The 17,255-nt window shown below is 33.3% G+C and overlaps 1 protein-coding gene across 2 annotated transcripts in view; it reads right to left on the bottom strand.

The window, feature by feature from the left end:
* LOC108977589 (failed axon connections) overlaps window positions 1-16,838 on the bottom strand; it is a 32,752-nt gene extending 15,914 nt beyond the window's left edge. The window contains exon 1 of one of the 2 annotated variants that reach the window (XM_018947327.1): window positions 16,020-16,838. In XM_018947327.1, coding sequence (XP_018802872.1) covers window positions 16,020-16,424 — 405 coding nt within the window. In that variant the 5' untranslated portion in view covers window positions 16,425-16,838. The remainder of the gene's footprint in view (window positions 1-16,019) is intronic. The other variant, XM_018947328.1, reaches the window with a different exon arrangement.
* Window positions 16,839-17,255: the final 417 nt, after the last annotated feature.

The following is a 17,255-nucleotide window of genomic DNA, read 5'->3' as shown; positions in this document are numbered from 1 at the left end:
AGCGGTTTGGACAAATATTGGGAAGTAATTGAGCTCTTAGTGATATTTTTAGGTGACGATAAAAATCGAAAATTTAAAGATCGACCTCTAAGTACCATGTACCAGGTCAGATGAACAGCGGCACTGATTATGCACTGAAAATAGCACTTTTTGCGAAGCATTATCTTTTATCAGGATTTGTGCCTTCGAAATTATTTTACAGAACTCAAGGTATTAAACCGAGGAGAAAGCTGTATAATTATTTTATGAGGATCAAAGTTTAACCTCAGTGAATCCGACAACCCATGGTCTCTAGGGCGAAATAAAGTAGCCAAGAAGAAGTTTTCAGTGTTGGGGCAGTCAACGATACCGCTGAAAGAGCGGTCAAAATGATGCAAGAATTCCTTGGTAGCTTCAGAGGAGCAAAAAATATTGTTATTACGCTGTGGAAAGCAATACTGGAATGCAGTTATCTTCCTGAGGCCTGAATTAATCCGGATTAATGCAGTTAGTGAAAATAACTTCGTTGCTAACTACCATTTAATCTGCATTTTCGTTGACAACAATGTTAAAAATTACCAATTTCTATTGTGAATGAAAAACAGGAATAATCATTAACTTCGGCTGCACCGAAACTAATATACTCTTCGCAGGTGCATTTCTTTTAGTAACTATATGTTCAGTTTATGTGGAAGCTACATATATGCAGTAGTAATTCGATCTGAACAATTTTTTCGGAGATTATATTATTACCTTAAGCAGTAATCGATGTCAAATTTCGTGAAGATACCAGGTCAAAAGCGAAGTTTTCCATACAAGCTCTTGATTCCGATCGTTTGGTTTGTATGACAGCTATATGCTATAGTAAGCTCATCTGAACAATTTCTTCGGAGATTACATTGTTGCCCTGGAAAATAATCTGTGCCAACTTTTGTGAATATACATTGTCAAATGTGAAAGTTTTCTATACAAAAACTTGATTCCGATCGTTCAGTTTGTATTTCAGCATGGCTAAATCGACTCAGCACGACATATTGATCACTTATATATATATACTTTATAGAGTCTCCGACGCATCCTTCTGGGTGTTAAAAACTTCGTGACAAACTGTTCAGGGTATAACAAACAACACTGACAGCTGTTTCTCAAATTTCCAAAAATAAAACAAGAAGTTTTATGTTATGTTAGGATGCAGTTGTTATGTTTTGTAATAAAAAATGGTTTGTAAAAATTGGTCGGCTAACAAAAGCAATGTTTATCTTTTATCCATTTTCATTGAAAAAATTACAAAAATGACAATCAGCTGTTTATGAGAGTTTCAAACTAGCATAGCTGCCGGCAGTCACCTATAAATTTGGATCTGATTAAGTGCGCAGTTAATCCGGATTAACGCTGCAGTCTGTCAAGTCTATAAAAGATATCAATGGGAGATTTGACCATACAAATAAATAGCTTATATATATACATATAAATCTGTATATATTTTGCAAATGAAACTCAGGTCAATGTGAGCTCAAAACAATCAAATGACAGAAAATAAATTATTTTACTTCTAAAATCCTTATATGCAATGCCCGGCTTATTGATATGTACGAGTAAGTTTTAAAGTAAGCTCAAGCGTTTGCTTTAAAAAAATAAAATCAAATATTTTGCGTTGTCTACCTGTGGTACTCTGAGCTGTCACTTGAAATGTCGAAGTCTGTTCGTGTTATTACAAATGCAATAAAATCTTTTCTTGTCGCAAGATAAAACTAAAGACTATTTTACTTGGTTTTGTAAATAAAAAAAAGGCATGCCCTTGCACGAAACTGTTACGTTCTGGCCGCAACTGTTTGTGGTTATGTCTTATGAGGTCGAAATTACTATTTATAAAGAGTATACAACAATAGTATGCAAGAGTAAAAATAAATATGAAAAAAAATTTTTTAAAAAGTAAGAAAAGGCTAAGCTTCGAACATTTTATACTCTTGCAACTTATTGGAATCAAAACCAATTGTATCTATTTTAGGCTGTCATGAGTGAAATATGTTTTGTAATTTTCATTGAGATAACTCAAATATTGGCCGTTATATCCAGCATAAAGGCATATGAAAGTTCGAAAATCTCGATAGTATTGACTAAATTCAAGCCATTTTTGATATACAGAATTGCTATTGTAACGAAAGGATTATGCCTGAATTGCAATTGTATATCTCATATTTTTACTGAAATTTTCGGTCAAAAGTCATCTATAGATACTGGGGTTCACATATTCGGTACCAAGGGTCTTGGTATTTTTGATCAAAAGGTGGTATAATTTAAGATAATTTTTATTGCAAAATTTTAATCCGTTATATTATTTACTTCTTCATTTCTGTGCTGGAAAGTATAAGAATCAAATAGATTTTTAAATTATGTTATATGGGAAGTTGGCGTGATTGTAGTCCCATTTTCACACTGCGATATAGGAATATTACAAGAATGCAACGTACTAAATTTAGTCGAAATCGATCTGTCGGAGAAATCGGATTTCTTTAAACAGTGGGCCGAAACCATTGTCCAATATACACACCGGCTTTCGTAAAGCCCTCTCATATCATGTTATTGATTTATTATGTTTTTAGTAGTTTTTAACAGTACCGTTAATTGGGGAAGGAACGGGGTTAGCTTCAGTTTCATCCTGTTTCACACTGTCGGTAAAAGTGCCTATAATATTTGAGCTGAGAAAATTTGGTTGTTGTGCTTTATTGGTTTAGGAGATATGTACATTAAACATATTAGTGGACGGGGCCACACCCTATCTACTGCGATCCCATGTGTAAGTTACAGTTGTATATCTTAATTTAGTGCTTTATGGCAGTTTATACGTTTTTGGTTAATAGCGTCTTCAAGGCGTGGAAGTGGTCCACTACGCCCATCTACTCGTGATTTTTTTTTTGTGCTAAGGAGCCTGCATACCAAGTTATCTCATTTTTTACTAGCACGGACCGAGGAACAGACAGACAGTCACCCGCATATCAACTTTTTTCGTTATCCTGACTATTTATATATACATATATACAACCCTATCTAAATCTCGTTAGTTTCTACATTCTATTTCGTTTAGTTTTAGGTGATACGTTCAACCGATAGGTGAACAAAACTATAAAACTCCGTAGCAACAGTATAAAAATTTATTTGTTTTAAATTAAAATTATGCAATCGCACGAGTTATTTAGAAATACGCAAATTTGATGCATTTTTATATATATTTGTTTGGGCATCTCTATGTTATCACAGCAAGAAATTTGGCGTCTTTAATGGGTTTAACAAATATAAGTTTAAATAAAACTAAATTTTTTTGTAACCTTTTTAATTGAAATTGTTTTGGATCGAAAATGAGAACTGATATCAGATTTTTGTTTTTTTTTCTTACATTAAATTTTTAGAATCTTATTCGTATTAAAAAACAAATTAATTAAAAGCAATGCATCTGGAGTCACCTGGCGATTGACTTCCTACATAAAAAAATTCCAATTCAATTAAATGGAAAATATTTAAAACAAGGCGACTTTTATAAGAAGATACTATATTGGAATGTTTTCTTTTAATAAATACTAAAAGATGTAATTCTTTTAAGGCGCACACCTAGTGTGACAGCGTAAGAAAAGGCATTTTTTGGGATCAACAAAAAAAACTAATCCACCAATCGTTTTAAAATTTTGAGAGCAAGAGTACACAAAAAAATTTTTGTAAGGAACTATTAAATATTTATGAAATGACAAGCGATCTCCGGCGCTCCACTGCTGCCATTATTGCAGCCTTCTCTGTTGATAAAACCTAAAAAAAAATTCTCGTTAAACTAAAACATATTGTCGTACGATGACCCTCGAGCTTATAAAAAAAAATTAAAAAATTGAAAAAATGGCGGCATGTTGAAAAAAAAGTTAAATTTCACCTAAAATGATGGTAGTTTTTGTCCTGCCAAAATTCGATTTTTGATTAGATCAAAAAACTGGAGGGTCACCGTATGAAGAACTATATAGAGAAGATGCAAAAAAATTGATAGCGATAGGATCATTTGTCTCCGAGTAATCACTGCAGCAAATTCGAAAAATGCTGTTTCGAGAAAAACGCGTTTCAAGATAAAGTGATTATTATCTGCCGATTGGCTACTTTTTTAAAAGACTGTAACTCAAAAACTGTTTCAGATAGCGATTTAAAATTTTAGTGTGTTATATTTAAAGGTATAACCTATCGAAATATGAAAATTTCACACTAGGTGTGCCCCTTAAGTCAAAAAAGCTGTTTCATAAATCTCCAAAGGCGGTGAGGACAGTCAGGATCAAATGTAATTTAATCACTTCAAATTTTTGGGAGGAATTTGATACTTCATCCAAAACTTTTAATTTTGTAATCGATTAGCAACCACAGCCAACCTTCCGCAAATAATATCTAAAAAAAAACTTCCAGTGTAAGAGTATGCAGCCCTGAATATTTTATTGCAATTGCAATTCAATATTTTTATTTTACTTTAAACGAGCGATTAATATTAGCAATTCACCTCTGAATATAAAGTTTATAAAAAATTAATAAAATATGTCAAAGAAAAAATTTTACAACTCTTTTCCAAAAGCTTTTTTTGAAATATTTCAACACTACGGTGTCATAAAATAAAAAAGTGGTGCAAAAATTATTGGAATGTTCCAAGATGTGGACTCTACTCACAACCTCCTTTATACAGGTTTTCTTGTACTACATAAATATGTATGTACAAACACCCATTATGAGCACCATTGTGCTCAACATGTTGCCGTTGTTGTGATTGAACACGAGACTAGTATGTATGCATTATGTAAATATATGTGCATACATATTTATATGTGTATATAAAGAAAACCATTTTAATATCTCAACGAATGATGCCAAATGTTATATTCGATAATTTCAACTGATTTTCCGCTCACTAATTTCATACAAATTAACAGCAATTCTCTCCAGTTCACTTTCCACACTCATTTCGTACCACCTCGCGAACCTGATTATTCTGTCCACACAAATCTAGGAACATATATGTATGCACATAAGTCCTGCAAAAAGTTTCCCCACTCGATTAGAGCGCGAGAAAGTAAAGGGAATGGAGTGTAGTTGCCGCCTTACATATGTGAATGCTTTTTGTCGATTACATACCCTCTGTCATAGTGTATGGGTGTGGTTGGCGTGTTTATCATTTTCCAGAATACATTGCGACTCCAACAGGGTGGGGCCACAAAGTTCCAGTGATACACAATTCAAAGTATCCGAGTCTGTTGTATACACTACCATCTGTACAATACATACATACAGAGTAAATGTGTAATATGGTCAGCACTAGTAATCACTTGTAAATATTTTTTTGTATATACATAATCATTTACAACTGGAAGTACTTGGTTGGGACGCAACGTGCAGCATCTGTCTCTTATACACATCTAGATGTGTATAAGAGACAGGTATACACTACCATCTGTACAATACATACATACAGAGTAAATGTGTAATATGGTCAGCACTAGTAATCACTTGTAAATATTTTTTTGTATATACATAATCATTTACAACTGGAAGTACTTGGTTGGGACGCAACGTGCAGCATATAGCAGACAAGAAATTTTCTTTATTAATTCATTGCGCCAATTAAGCATTTGCATTCCTATTGCATTTTTACAATTTGTTTGCCTTTTTTTAACAATTTCATTTTTTTCAGCAAAAAATAGTATAGTTGCTGACTTGTGTGTTCAGCAAGTGGCACTCGCTTAGTAAATCCGGTTGAGAAGGCTTGAACTGTAAATATGCGAATTAAAGGGCGAAGCATACTTGGTATTACAAAAATAATTAATGCGATGATATTGAAAGAGAAGTTACATTGTTACTGGAGCGCTCATTAGCGCGCTGCTGCTAGGCGAAAAAGCACCATAGTTCGCTTGAGGCAAAGTATTTCCTTCGGCACACTTGCACGCTCAGCGCTTTTACATACATATTATATGTATGTATATCTACTTAGGTTGGTGTGTATATACATGTGTATACTTGCCTCTATTTATTTCATTCCAGTCAAATCCAATCCAATTTATTGTCTGTACTTCCAAGGAGCACGTTACTAACTACAGTTTCAGGCAAACTGCACAAGCGCAATGCTGTTGAGCACACATTTATATATGTACCTATCTAGTAATAGCACGCCCTACACATTTGATTGCACTGTCAACGCGTTGCAGAGAGTTTATGACTCACATTTATGCCTCTTTTAAGCACTATATGTACATAAATATGTCTGTATATATATAAACATAAATTTGTATGTACATATACAATGTAACAATAAATATAATCATAATTGTATATATGTATACATACATAATATGTACTTATATCGTCGCTTACATCCTGCATCACATTAACGCCACCACAGAAACTCTTACGGGTGCTTGCAAAGTGAACGCTCAAAGCCCAGTCAAGCTGATTTTAGTCAGCGCTGGTCGATTTTAGGTACTGCAGAGTGGATGCGAGATTCAGCGCTGAATTACATGTGTATTTTGCTATTTTACTGGTACATGTTTGGTTTTTAATATGGTAATTTTATTTCTGCTCTTACAAGGGAAAAGAAAAGACTTTGATTCCTCAGATCAGAAAATAATTGGCTACAGCTATTATAAGCTGCTTAAATATTAAAAAATATATTTAAGACGTTATTCATTTGTCAGCTTTTCGCTCGACTCAACTTTGAGCGTCCCACTCTGCTGGCACCCTACATAGGGCAAACGCTGAGAAATCCTGGAAATGGCGTAAGGTGATTGAAAGAGCGAAAATGTCAATTTAGCATATTTCGATTGGAAATTCAACTCCCACACCCTAAAAATACAAACAACTATACTTAATTTGTATACATACACATGGATACAAACAAATTGGTCAGTTCGCAAGCGCCTGCAAATTGGGGTGTGTTGTACATACAAACTCATATATTTACAAATATATATACCCATGTAAGCGAGTAATTTGCGCCCAAAAAGCGAAGCGAGCACTTGGTCCAATAAGCGACTTCTCTGTTAACAATTGCCTCCGCTGTCTGCAGTTTTCCGGCCGGCGAAAGCGAAGGCGACAAAGTCGTGTGCACATATGTTTGTAGATATGTACATACATACATATGGTGTCGTAGCCAACTGGATTCATACTATATGAAATCATTTAAGTGACATACATATGTAAATACGCACAAAATGTATGCAGCAAGTGTTGGACTTTCTGGGATAATTTAAGCTTTCTATATACATGCACACATTTTATATGCATGCCAAAGCACTCCAAAGCACACACATACATATCCACGCATTTCTCAACACATGTCAGTGTGTCCTACACATGTCAGTATGTAATGAATATAGTTGGGGGGTTCATTATGAATTGCATTGACTTTAATTGATTAATTCAACTGTTGATTTTTCAGAGATACGCTAAACTCTATTGTATACCATACACTTTTTAATGAAACTTAAGTAGAGAGCAAAGACTTGTTAACATTTCTTGTTGAACATTGTGTAGTTATTTGGTTTTAATGCTTTAAGAAGCTTCACAGATCCTCTACATCCTCTAACTAATAAAGCCCACAAGCTTTAATAGAGGTCTAGAGAGCCACTTAATTTATCGATAAAATACATACATACATATATATATAAAAAATTAGATGATCATTTCCAGATAATATGAGTTCGATATGCATATGGGTGGCATTTGATTTTATATTCAAAGAAAATGCATCATACATATGTATTTTTTATATGTAAATGGATTTTCAATAAAAAATTTGATTCGATTTTTAATTTTCAAAACTTAACAGTGAGAACTCATAGTAAAGTTCCATGTAAAATATAAAAATAATTGATGTCTTGAATAATGATCTATGTATATATGCCAGTCTTCGTGCAGATAAATTGTTAAATGAAAAGTTTTCTATTCAAGGGCTTTATTTTTATCGATCACTATGTCAGCTACATACATATGTATATAATATTATTATTCACCCGACATAGACCACAAATGAGCAGCTTTTTCCATTAATCCATTTTCATAGCTGATTTGTTCAATTCGTATCTGAGTCAAGTCACCCGGAAGTTCGAAAATCTTTATATTAAGTATATGGGTTCTAAGGGAAGTATCTGTCTCTTATACACATCTAGATGTGTATAAGAGACAGGTATATAATATTATTATTCACCCGACATAGACCACAAATGAGCAGCTTTTTCCATTAATCCATTTTCATAGCTGATTTGTTCAATTCGTATCTGAGTCAAGTCACCCGGAAGTTCGAAAATCTTTATATTAAGTATATGGGTTCTAAGGGAAGTATTGGTCCGATTCAATTAATTTTTGACATAAATACATACCATTATAAGAGAAGGATTATCCCCCATTTTCAGTTATATTTATCACTCAATGACCGACATTTTCGATCAAGAGTCAAGTGTAGATACTGTAGTCTAAATATTCGGTACCTAGGGCCATGAACAGATTTTATTTTATTTAAAAAAGTTTTGATAATAAAGCGGCACACACTAAAGACTTTGTGCAAAGTTTTATCCCGTTATATTAATTGCTTTTTGATTTGTGTACTGTACGCCGTTCTAATTTCATCAGAAAGAACATCCATATTTGGGATATTTTTGGTGCATATGGCTCTTTTAACATCACCCAGAGATGTTCTATAGCAGTGCTTCCCAAACTTAGTTTCGCCATGACCCGGTAATTTTCACACTGTCCTTTTGTGACCCACTTAATAATATTAAACTCAAGACGGTTATATGAGATTAAATAATACACGTTTAATAATAGTAAGAAAAATGTTTTATTAATATTAAATTATAATATTTTGATATCTTTGGTACTCACTTTTCAGTGCGAAGTATGTAGCTGTTGCTTATTTTTAGTTATAAAGTTCAAGTTTGCTGAAATTGCAGAAAGTTTTATTCTGAGATCGGGTTCCACTTCTAGTCTGATTCAATATTTGTTTTTAAGGTAAACTAGTGTTGAAAACCCAGCTTCAGATTTATAACTGGGTACAAAAGGCATTAAAAAAATAATTGCTTGAAAAGTTAGGATTGTGTATTCTTGACGACAAGATAACCAAGTATCAATCAATGGTCTTGTGTCAAATGTGAATCGACATCTGAATCTGGCAAATTTGTTTCGGAATGTAACTTGAATGTAAATGGGTTTTGTTGCCATCCATTGGAGAAAAATATTCTTGAAGATTCCTCTTCAGCTCTAATAAATGTTCTTTAAATTGAGTTAAGATGTCTTGTGACAATGTAGTAATATTGTACTCTTTTTGTATTTTACATAAATTATTAAATTCTTTAAAGTTCCCTGTCTCCGCGCGTTGTAACCACACTATAAGCTTTTTTCTTGCAGCTTCCTCTTTGTTTTGCGCTTTAAATATTATTACATTGTTGTTTTCGAGTAATTTCCACGCACTCACCGTTCGGAATTTTATTTAAAAAAAGAGAGAATTCGGCACCTTGACAGCCATCGCACCTCACTGTGTAAAAGAAGATGTTCGTGATCACTTCCCATTTCTTTGCACAAAATAGAGAACAATCTTGAGTTAAGTGGACGAGATTTTATAAAGTTAATGAACTTGACACACTCTTGCATCGTTGCTGTCAAGGGTAAAGGCATTTTTTGACGGCTAATTCTTCCCTATGAATGCTACAGTGCGTGCATACACATTTCGCAGCTATGGCTTTTATCCTTGGATAAAGTCCAGTACGAATGCCTGACATTGCTCGTGCACCATTACTACTTAATCCCACACACTTCACACATAATCATTAATCAAGTCAAAAATTTCTTCGGAGGTCGTTTGTGTTGTCAAAGATTTACAGAACAAAAACTCTTCATAAATAATGTTATTATAATCATATCGTACAAAACATATCAGATTGACATTATTGGAAATGTCTGTACTTTCGTCGACTTGTAAGGAAAAATAATGACATAATTTCAGATGGCTTACGACTGTATTTTTGATGTCATCTGCTATATCCAAAATCCTACGCTTTACCGTGTTATTTGATAACGCTATCTGACTTACTTGGCTCTGCTGTTTTTTTTTTTTTTTTTTTTGAACAATCGAGATGCTACAATTTTTAGCGACGGAAGTATTAAGTTCTCTGGCTGAGCTTTCGCCTCGCTCTTATGTTTCAACTTCAGGTCAGTCATCAGCGGTGAGTGGCACGTGCGGGCACGTGCGCGCCGATCTCCGCTTACGAATATTACGATGCATCGATCGATAGTCGGTATTATTTTGAAAACAAGGCGGAGATGTTGCGAACCGATATTTTATTTTGATGGCCCGGTACCGGGTCGCGACCCGGCATTTAGGAAACGCTATTCTATAGGGTTTAAATCTGGGCGGGACGATTCCCACTTCAAAACATTGATAAAATTTTCATTAAAAAACTTTTTCTTCAACTTAGACGTATGATTTGAATTGCTCTCTTCCTTATAAAAGGCAAATTTTCTTCAGCCCATGGCAACAGAAAAATTCCATCAATCTTGTGTAGTGGACCAACACCATTCTCGATAAAACATCCCCACACCATGATTGATCCTCCACCATACTCAACTATGCGTGAAACATAGCGACGATCAAATTTTTAAATTATTGGACGGCGAACATGCCTTCGACTATCAGGGCCTAAGCGATTAATTTTTGTTACATCGTTCCAAACGACATACCGCCGTTGAGAGTAATAATAAGAGTTGGCAAAGCCAACGGGTCAGTGTATTTTTGGGTCTCTTCGGGAGAAAGTGTTAATTTTTCGGTACTTTCGTTGAATTTTTTTCGGGTTTTTTGAAAATAATTCAGTATATGCTTAAGGACCTTTAAAAAAAATGTTTGAGCATTTGACCTTATTCTATTCTTTGCACATCTTTTCAAAACGGCCAAAGGTCAAAAATGTAGCTGCGAAGGTTAGGTGTACAGCTGCAGCGTTTCCTTATTAAAAAACTTGAATAATTCATTTTAATATATTTTAAACCATAACTTTGAAACACACACTTACTGTAAATTAGTAATATTAATAATAAAAATTAACACCTTGAGGAATTTTAATTCTTTAAACAACTGTTTCTAATTAGCTATTGCACTTAATTCACCTTCTCTATCGTAACGCATTTCCTATTTGCGAAAAAACTAAAAGAACTTTAACTTCACAACTACAAAACAGAATGAATTTAGTAGTAAATACAGTAGCACGAACAATGAAAGACTTTTAGGAATATCAATAACGGTATATTAAAAATTTGGATCATTATACTCATCAGCCACCTACAAAAAAGGGAGCGTTTCTAATTAGCTGCCAACAGCTGTATATATATATATATATATAAAATATGCAAGTCCAAATAGTTCGCCGTATACTCCGGTATCTAAAGAAGTTTCGACTCAGAGAGGCACACATTGTGTCGGCATTAATTGAGCACAAGTGTGCATTTGTGTGACAGACTAACAGTGCGACAGTACATACAGATACAGATTGGTATGAATAAACCAATCGTCTTTACTTGATTAAATAATTTTGTAAGTATATGTGGACATTAATAATTTATAAAAGTCAATGAGCGGCGTTTGTTGAACAAATTATGGAATTTATTTCTTTTTTATTGGGTCTAATCATTTTTTGTGCATATAAGAATACTTAAATTGTTTTTCAAAGGATATTTATTCATTGTAACATATATGTATATCTATGTAATTGTGTCAACGAATTAATCAGGCGCGTTTATGACGCTTAGAGCTTTTTAATTGATTGTCATTTAATTAGCTCTTGTGCCTTTTCCGGTCGTTGACGGTACACAAGCGAAGTTGAGTTAGAAGAAAGGAATCTTCACTTATATTATAAAAAATGCGATAAATAAATAAATAACATAGTTTCATATAACAATGAATCAGAGAATTTTTGCCTAAACGGCATTTATCAGAGTATATGTGGATTTTCTCCACATACATTGTTTAGAATTTTATATAAAATTTGTGCATGCACATGCAGACATCCATTCAAATGACCATTATTGTTATAAAAACACACATATATGTATATGCATACACATATCTATACATACATACATATATGATAGGCGAGTAACTTTAAGATTGTCACGATCGACGCACATAGGGATGCTTGATATTGGTGTTTGTCTATGCATTTTACTGTTGGTGTTATATTTTTTTTATTCCTATGCTGTCGTCTTTAATGAGACACAATTACGATACAATGACACGAACGGATGTTTATTAGTAAACTTTTCTCAGTTTACATTAATAACAGTATCTGACTGATGGCTTTGCGTTGATAACACTGACTCGCTTAGTATAAGAAAAATCACGCTCAATTAGTAGATGGCATACTGACGTTAATCTATCATACATGTACATATACTAGTATAATACTTAATAACAATATAAGGCAGTGAAATGTTCGCGTTGTTATACAAATATTGCTATTCTTCCCAGCTAACGCGGTTTCTGGATGCGTGAGTAATATGTAGCTATTGTTTTTTTGTGCATGCGCGCCTTATCTCTTAAACCAAGGCTATACACAAAGTAACGAATAATAATTAACGTGACAGCAACAACACAGAGAAGGAGGCCAATGCCGTCAAAGCCGAGTCGTCACTACACATAATCAACCGCCACACCGTCATAGCAGTCGAAGCAGTATTGTTTACTTTCCATTTCCCAACCGTTGGCTGTGCTGTCTTCCGCCCAACCGCCACTGTTGTCACAAACGCTCACTGTACGGAGAAGCGCCTATATACGAACTGCATAGTAGCTCAACTATGCATGGTTATATGGGTGTGTGAGCCTATAAGTGGTTATATGCATTTGTGTAAGGATATGTTTTTATATTCTATATAGATACTCCACCCCACCAAAAAGCGTCAACAATACGAGCACAACACAACAGCAATAACATTCGCTACAGCAGTAAATGCTGTCCTTAAAAAAAATTACAAATTTCTATCGAAAATTCTATAGATTTTGTATTGCACATATAAACGCTGAGGGATAAAAATTAGATTTTGCGAGTGCGTTAAGTATTAATTTTTTTTTTTAATTTCTTGACACACATTATTAAACATATTTAAATGAATGAAAATATTATTAATAAATTAATTCGTTTTGATTTTTATTAATTTTTCTAATTGTAAAATTTAAATGAGAAATTGACATAAAGTTAATTGGTTTGTTTAAGGCTGGCGGGGCGGCGTTAACGTTAACACCATTGTCGCATGTACAAAATTAAGCAAACAACAACTGCAATTGAATCATAAATGCTCAAATACATATACAATGTACCATATACATATGTATATGTAAGTATTTTTTATGTGTGTTTAGTCTTGCGTGCATTCATGCATTTTACTTGAAAGCAGAAATGGTAGTATTTTATATTATATTTTACACCATTTTCTGGTATTTAACGACTGTACATCAAGCCAATGTACGGGTAAACAATCTGAAGTTCGCATATGATTTTTTTCATTTTAGTGTAGGGCCGATATTCACAGTTCCAGTGGATTGATAAGGTAACTAACAATAGGAGTGTCGAGTTTGGTCATTTGTTTAGGGGTTGTTGCTTGTAATGTATTGAATTTGAATATCTCGTTAAGAGGGTGATAGTTGATTGGTTGGTTGGTAGTGTGTGTACGATACAAGTATTTAGTGAAATTGTGGGAAAGCTGAACTTGTCAATTTTAAGCATATTAAAAATTGTTCATCAATTTTAATTAATTATTAAAACTGTATTGATTTTATTGAACTATAGGAAACAAATAGCACTAACAGTAATTAAAAAACAAAAGACATGGATATATGAAAATATGTGCGAAAGAATTAAAGATGAAAAAATTTAGCATTAAAGTAATTTATATATTAAGTGTCACAAAAATTATATACTGTATTGTCACGTTTTCGTGTACTTTTTATTTTTTTTAAGAAGCAGAATTATAAATTTGAGATATAGAAAGTTGAGGGCAATACTAAAAACAGCTAAAATATTAATGAAATGAGAAGATAGAAAGATAGATATTAGTAATATTGTGTCTTCATTCCTACATAGTAACAAAATATATTATATACACTTTTAAGGAAAGAAATAAACTCACAAGCATTCTTGAAATTAAAAAAAAAAATATATATATACTTTTATTTAATAAATTAAAAAGACAAACTCTAAAGCACACTTAAATTAATTTAAATATTATATCAAAAAACAATGTACTCGATATATAGATTAAAAAGTAGTATCTTCATTGATATACATACATATTTGAGGGGTATTTTGAGATTTTACGAATTTACTATAAATGTCTAACCTTAGAATCCCAGTCAAGGAATATTATAACATTGCTGCCTTTGTCATTTAAACGCATAAATAAAAATTGCAATTATTTTACTATACTAATTAATATTTTATTTACATACATATGTATGAATGTGAATATATTTCATGTTGAAGAAAAGCAAGAAAAGTATTAAAGGAATTAAAACATCTGCTTGTCTTAGGTATCCAAAAATATTATATACATATGGATGTAAGCAAATATGATTCAACTGTTCTTCTCTGTTACAAATTATTCCGGGCAAAAGCATCAAAGCATACATACAAACAAGTGGTATGCAGGTTAAATGCACCCTTTGCAGAAAACTGTAATATTTTACTCTAATAACAAAAGAAAAAAATAATAATAGTAAACGCCAAATTTGTTTGCAGTTAAAAACTACAATGCTTTATAAAAAAATTAATTTTAAGGTAATACGAAAATACAGAGGAAATTAGTGCGCAAAAACTGTTTTTCTATGACGATCGCGCAAATAAACCAACTATTTGCACATATGTATGTACGATACACATAAGCACGCATACATGTACATACATATGTACATACATACTTGCATTTAAGCATGTGTATATTTGTACGTATAAGCAAGAGTTGCTCTATTTCTGTTTTGTATCTCATTTAACGACTTCGTGCCCCCTGGTGTGCTGCAATCTATCCTGCAACGCACTGATATGAATTAAGCATAGAATTGTATGTATGTACCATACATATGTATGTATATAAATATATGTACATACATACGCATGTGTATGTATTACAAAATTTTATACAAGTGCTTTGTTATACTTGCATTTCAATTTGAAACAACTTTGAGTACCTGATTTCAAACTAGCATGCTATTTACATATTTATTATTGCAAACTTTCAGAGCTGCAACACCTGCACATCATTTAAAAAGAATGCAAGCATACATACATAAATATGAAAACACACGCGTATTCCTATTTCAAGTTAATATGTATATACTACATGTAGTATTCAACTTTATTGCAATATAACGCGTACATAACTATGGTTCGGTTCCATCTCGCTCTCGCGACGCAACATAAATAAAAGAGTAACAGCAGAATGAGTGATACCTTTACTCGTGTGAGCGCAAGTAAGCATGTGTATGCACGTATACATATTGCGCGGTACAGGCCGGGTAGTCTAGCGACACTGGAAGCGCCTTTCCAGTCTCAACAACTCAACTCATAGCAACCAACCAGCTTATGCTCAGCGCGAACAAGGAGTGATACACAACAAGGAACAGGGCAAGTCAACGCAAGGCAACTGCCCTTTTTCCAGCGGAAACACTGTATGTGTGAGACATAAAATTCAATATGGCGAGTTTTGAATTTTTGTGTGGGGATATGAAATGACAAAGTGTATGCGGTGGCGGTGGTGTTGTTATAATGTATAGCGTACATATGCGCACACAGCTTTACATATCTACCTAGCTACATAAATACATATACACATTTTGCATCTATGTATGCCTGAATATTGAATCCTGTATTACCCTAACTAGCCATATGTAGATTTTGTCCTATCATTTTCTCTAGATTTAACATGTACATAATTAAAATCTTTTCTGTGCAAATATATCTACATATGTATGTATGTATGTTTGTGTGTAGATCAAAATTTCTTACCTCGTATTTGAGACCGGCCAGACGCAGCCATGTTTCAACTTTTAGACAATATGGTGATAGCGATGGCAGCAAAGGAGTGCGGGAGAACTGATACAGATATATTACATCCTTCTCAAAGTTCGTTTTATGCACATTGAACTTTGGTGCTGGTTCAGTTTTGCTGTTGGCTGCTGCTGCAGCAGTAGCATTGTCTCCATCTTTCTTTGTGTCTTCACCGGCCGACGCCTTTGTGTCGTCACCTTTCTCTTGTGCGTTCGCTGTATCAGCACCATTGCTTTCAGCGTTATTCTCCTTGGCTGCTACTGCTTCTGTAGCTGTTATTTCTGGCTTGGTCGCTGCCGTCGCCGCCGCCTCCTCAGCAACCTTATTTTCAGTGACTGGTGTCTGACTTACCTCGGATGCCATTTTTATATATGTATATATATATTTGTGTTTTCGAAATTATTCGATTGTTTAGTGATTTTAGTTTTTACTAAGTTTTGATTTTGTGGATTTATATTATTTAAAATTTTTTACAAAAACTTTAGATTCACTACAAGAATTTTAAACTCCCAATTTTTATCTGGGATAAGGAATGACTTTCCACTGCTAACGCTACAGCACTAAGTGTACACACAATGGAATAAACAAGTAAATGTATACATATAGAGATAGCTAAAAAATCCTTATGTACTACTTCACTTATTAAAGCCACAAAATGCAAAATCGGCACGACTACACACACCTTACCCGACGAAATCACAAACAAAACTGAAAGAGAAAAGAGAAACAACTTAGCTAAACCACTCTGATCACTCGAAGCAAACCAGTATAAATGCACTGTATCTACTAGTAGCGGTGTGCATTCAGGGTTAACGGCTTCGTACTAAAAATTTTCCTACTTTTCCAACGGTTTTCCAGTGAAAATATAGACATAAAATGCAACCCGCATCAAATATTACACTACCTCTGCACTTTCCATGGAAAAGAAAGTTGCAAGCAATCCTAAAATAATGTAGACATGCATTTATTAATTGTATAATTGATCATATTTCAATATTTAAAATATCAAGCTTTATGATTATTCAATTCTATTATTTTTACAATTTATATTAAAACGCAAATAGTAATTGAACTGACATTACGGAAAGTATACATAATTTATTAATAAAGTAACAATTTTAGAAAGTTTTTATTAAAATATTAGTACAATTAATTATTACATTGTATTAAGTATCATGTGCTGAACACACAGCG

Source organism: Bactrocera latifrons, unplaced genomic scaffold (assembly GCF_001853355.1).
Source record: "Bactrocera latifrons isolate USDA-ARS-PBARC rearing strain unplaced genomic scaffold, ASM185335v1 scaffold_917, whole genome shotgun sequence".
NCBI lineage: Eukaryota > Metazoa > Arthropoda > Insecta > Diptera > Tephritidae > Bactrocera > Bactrocera latifrons.
The sequence above is the reverse complement of the archived record's forward strand: the minus strand, read 5'-3'. Positions and strand labels throughout refer to the sequence as shown.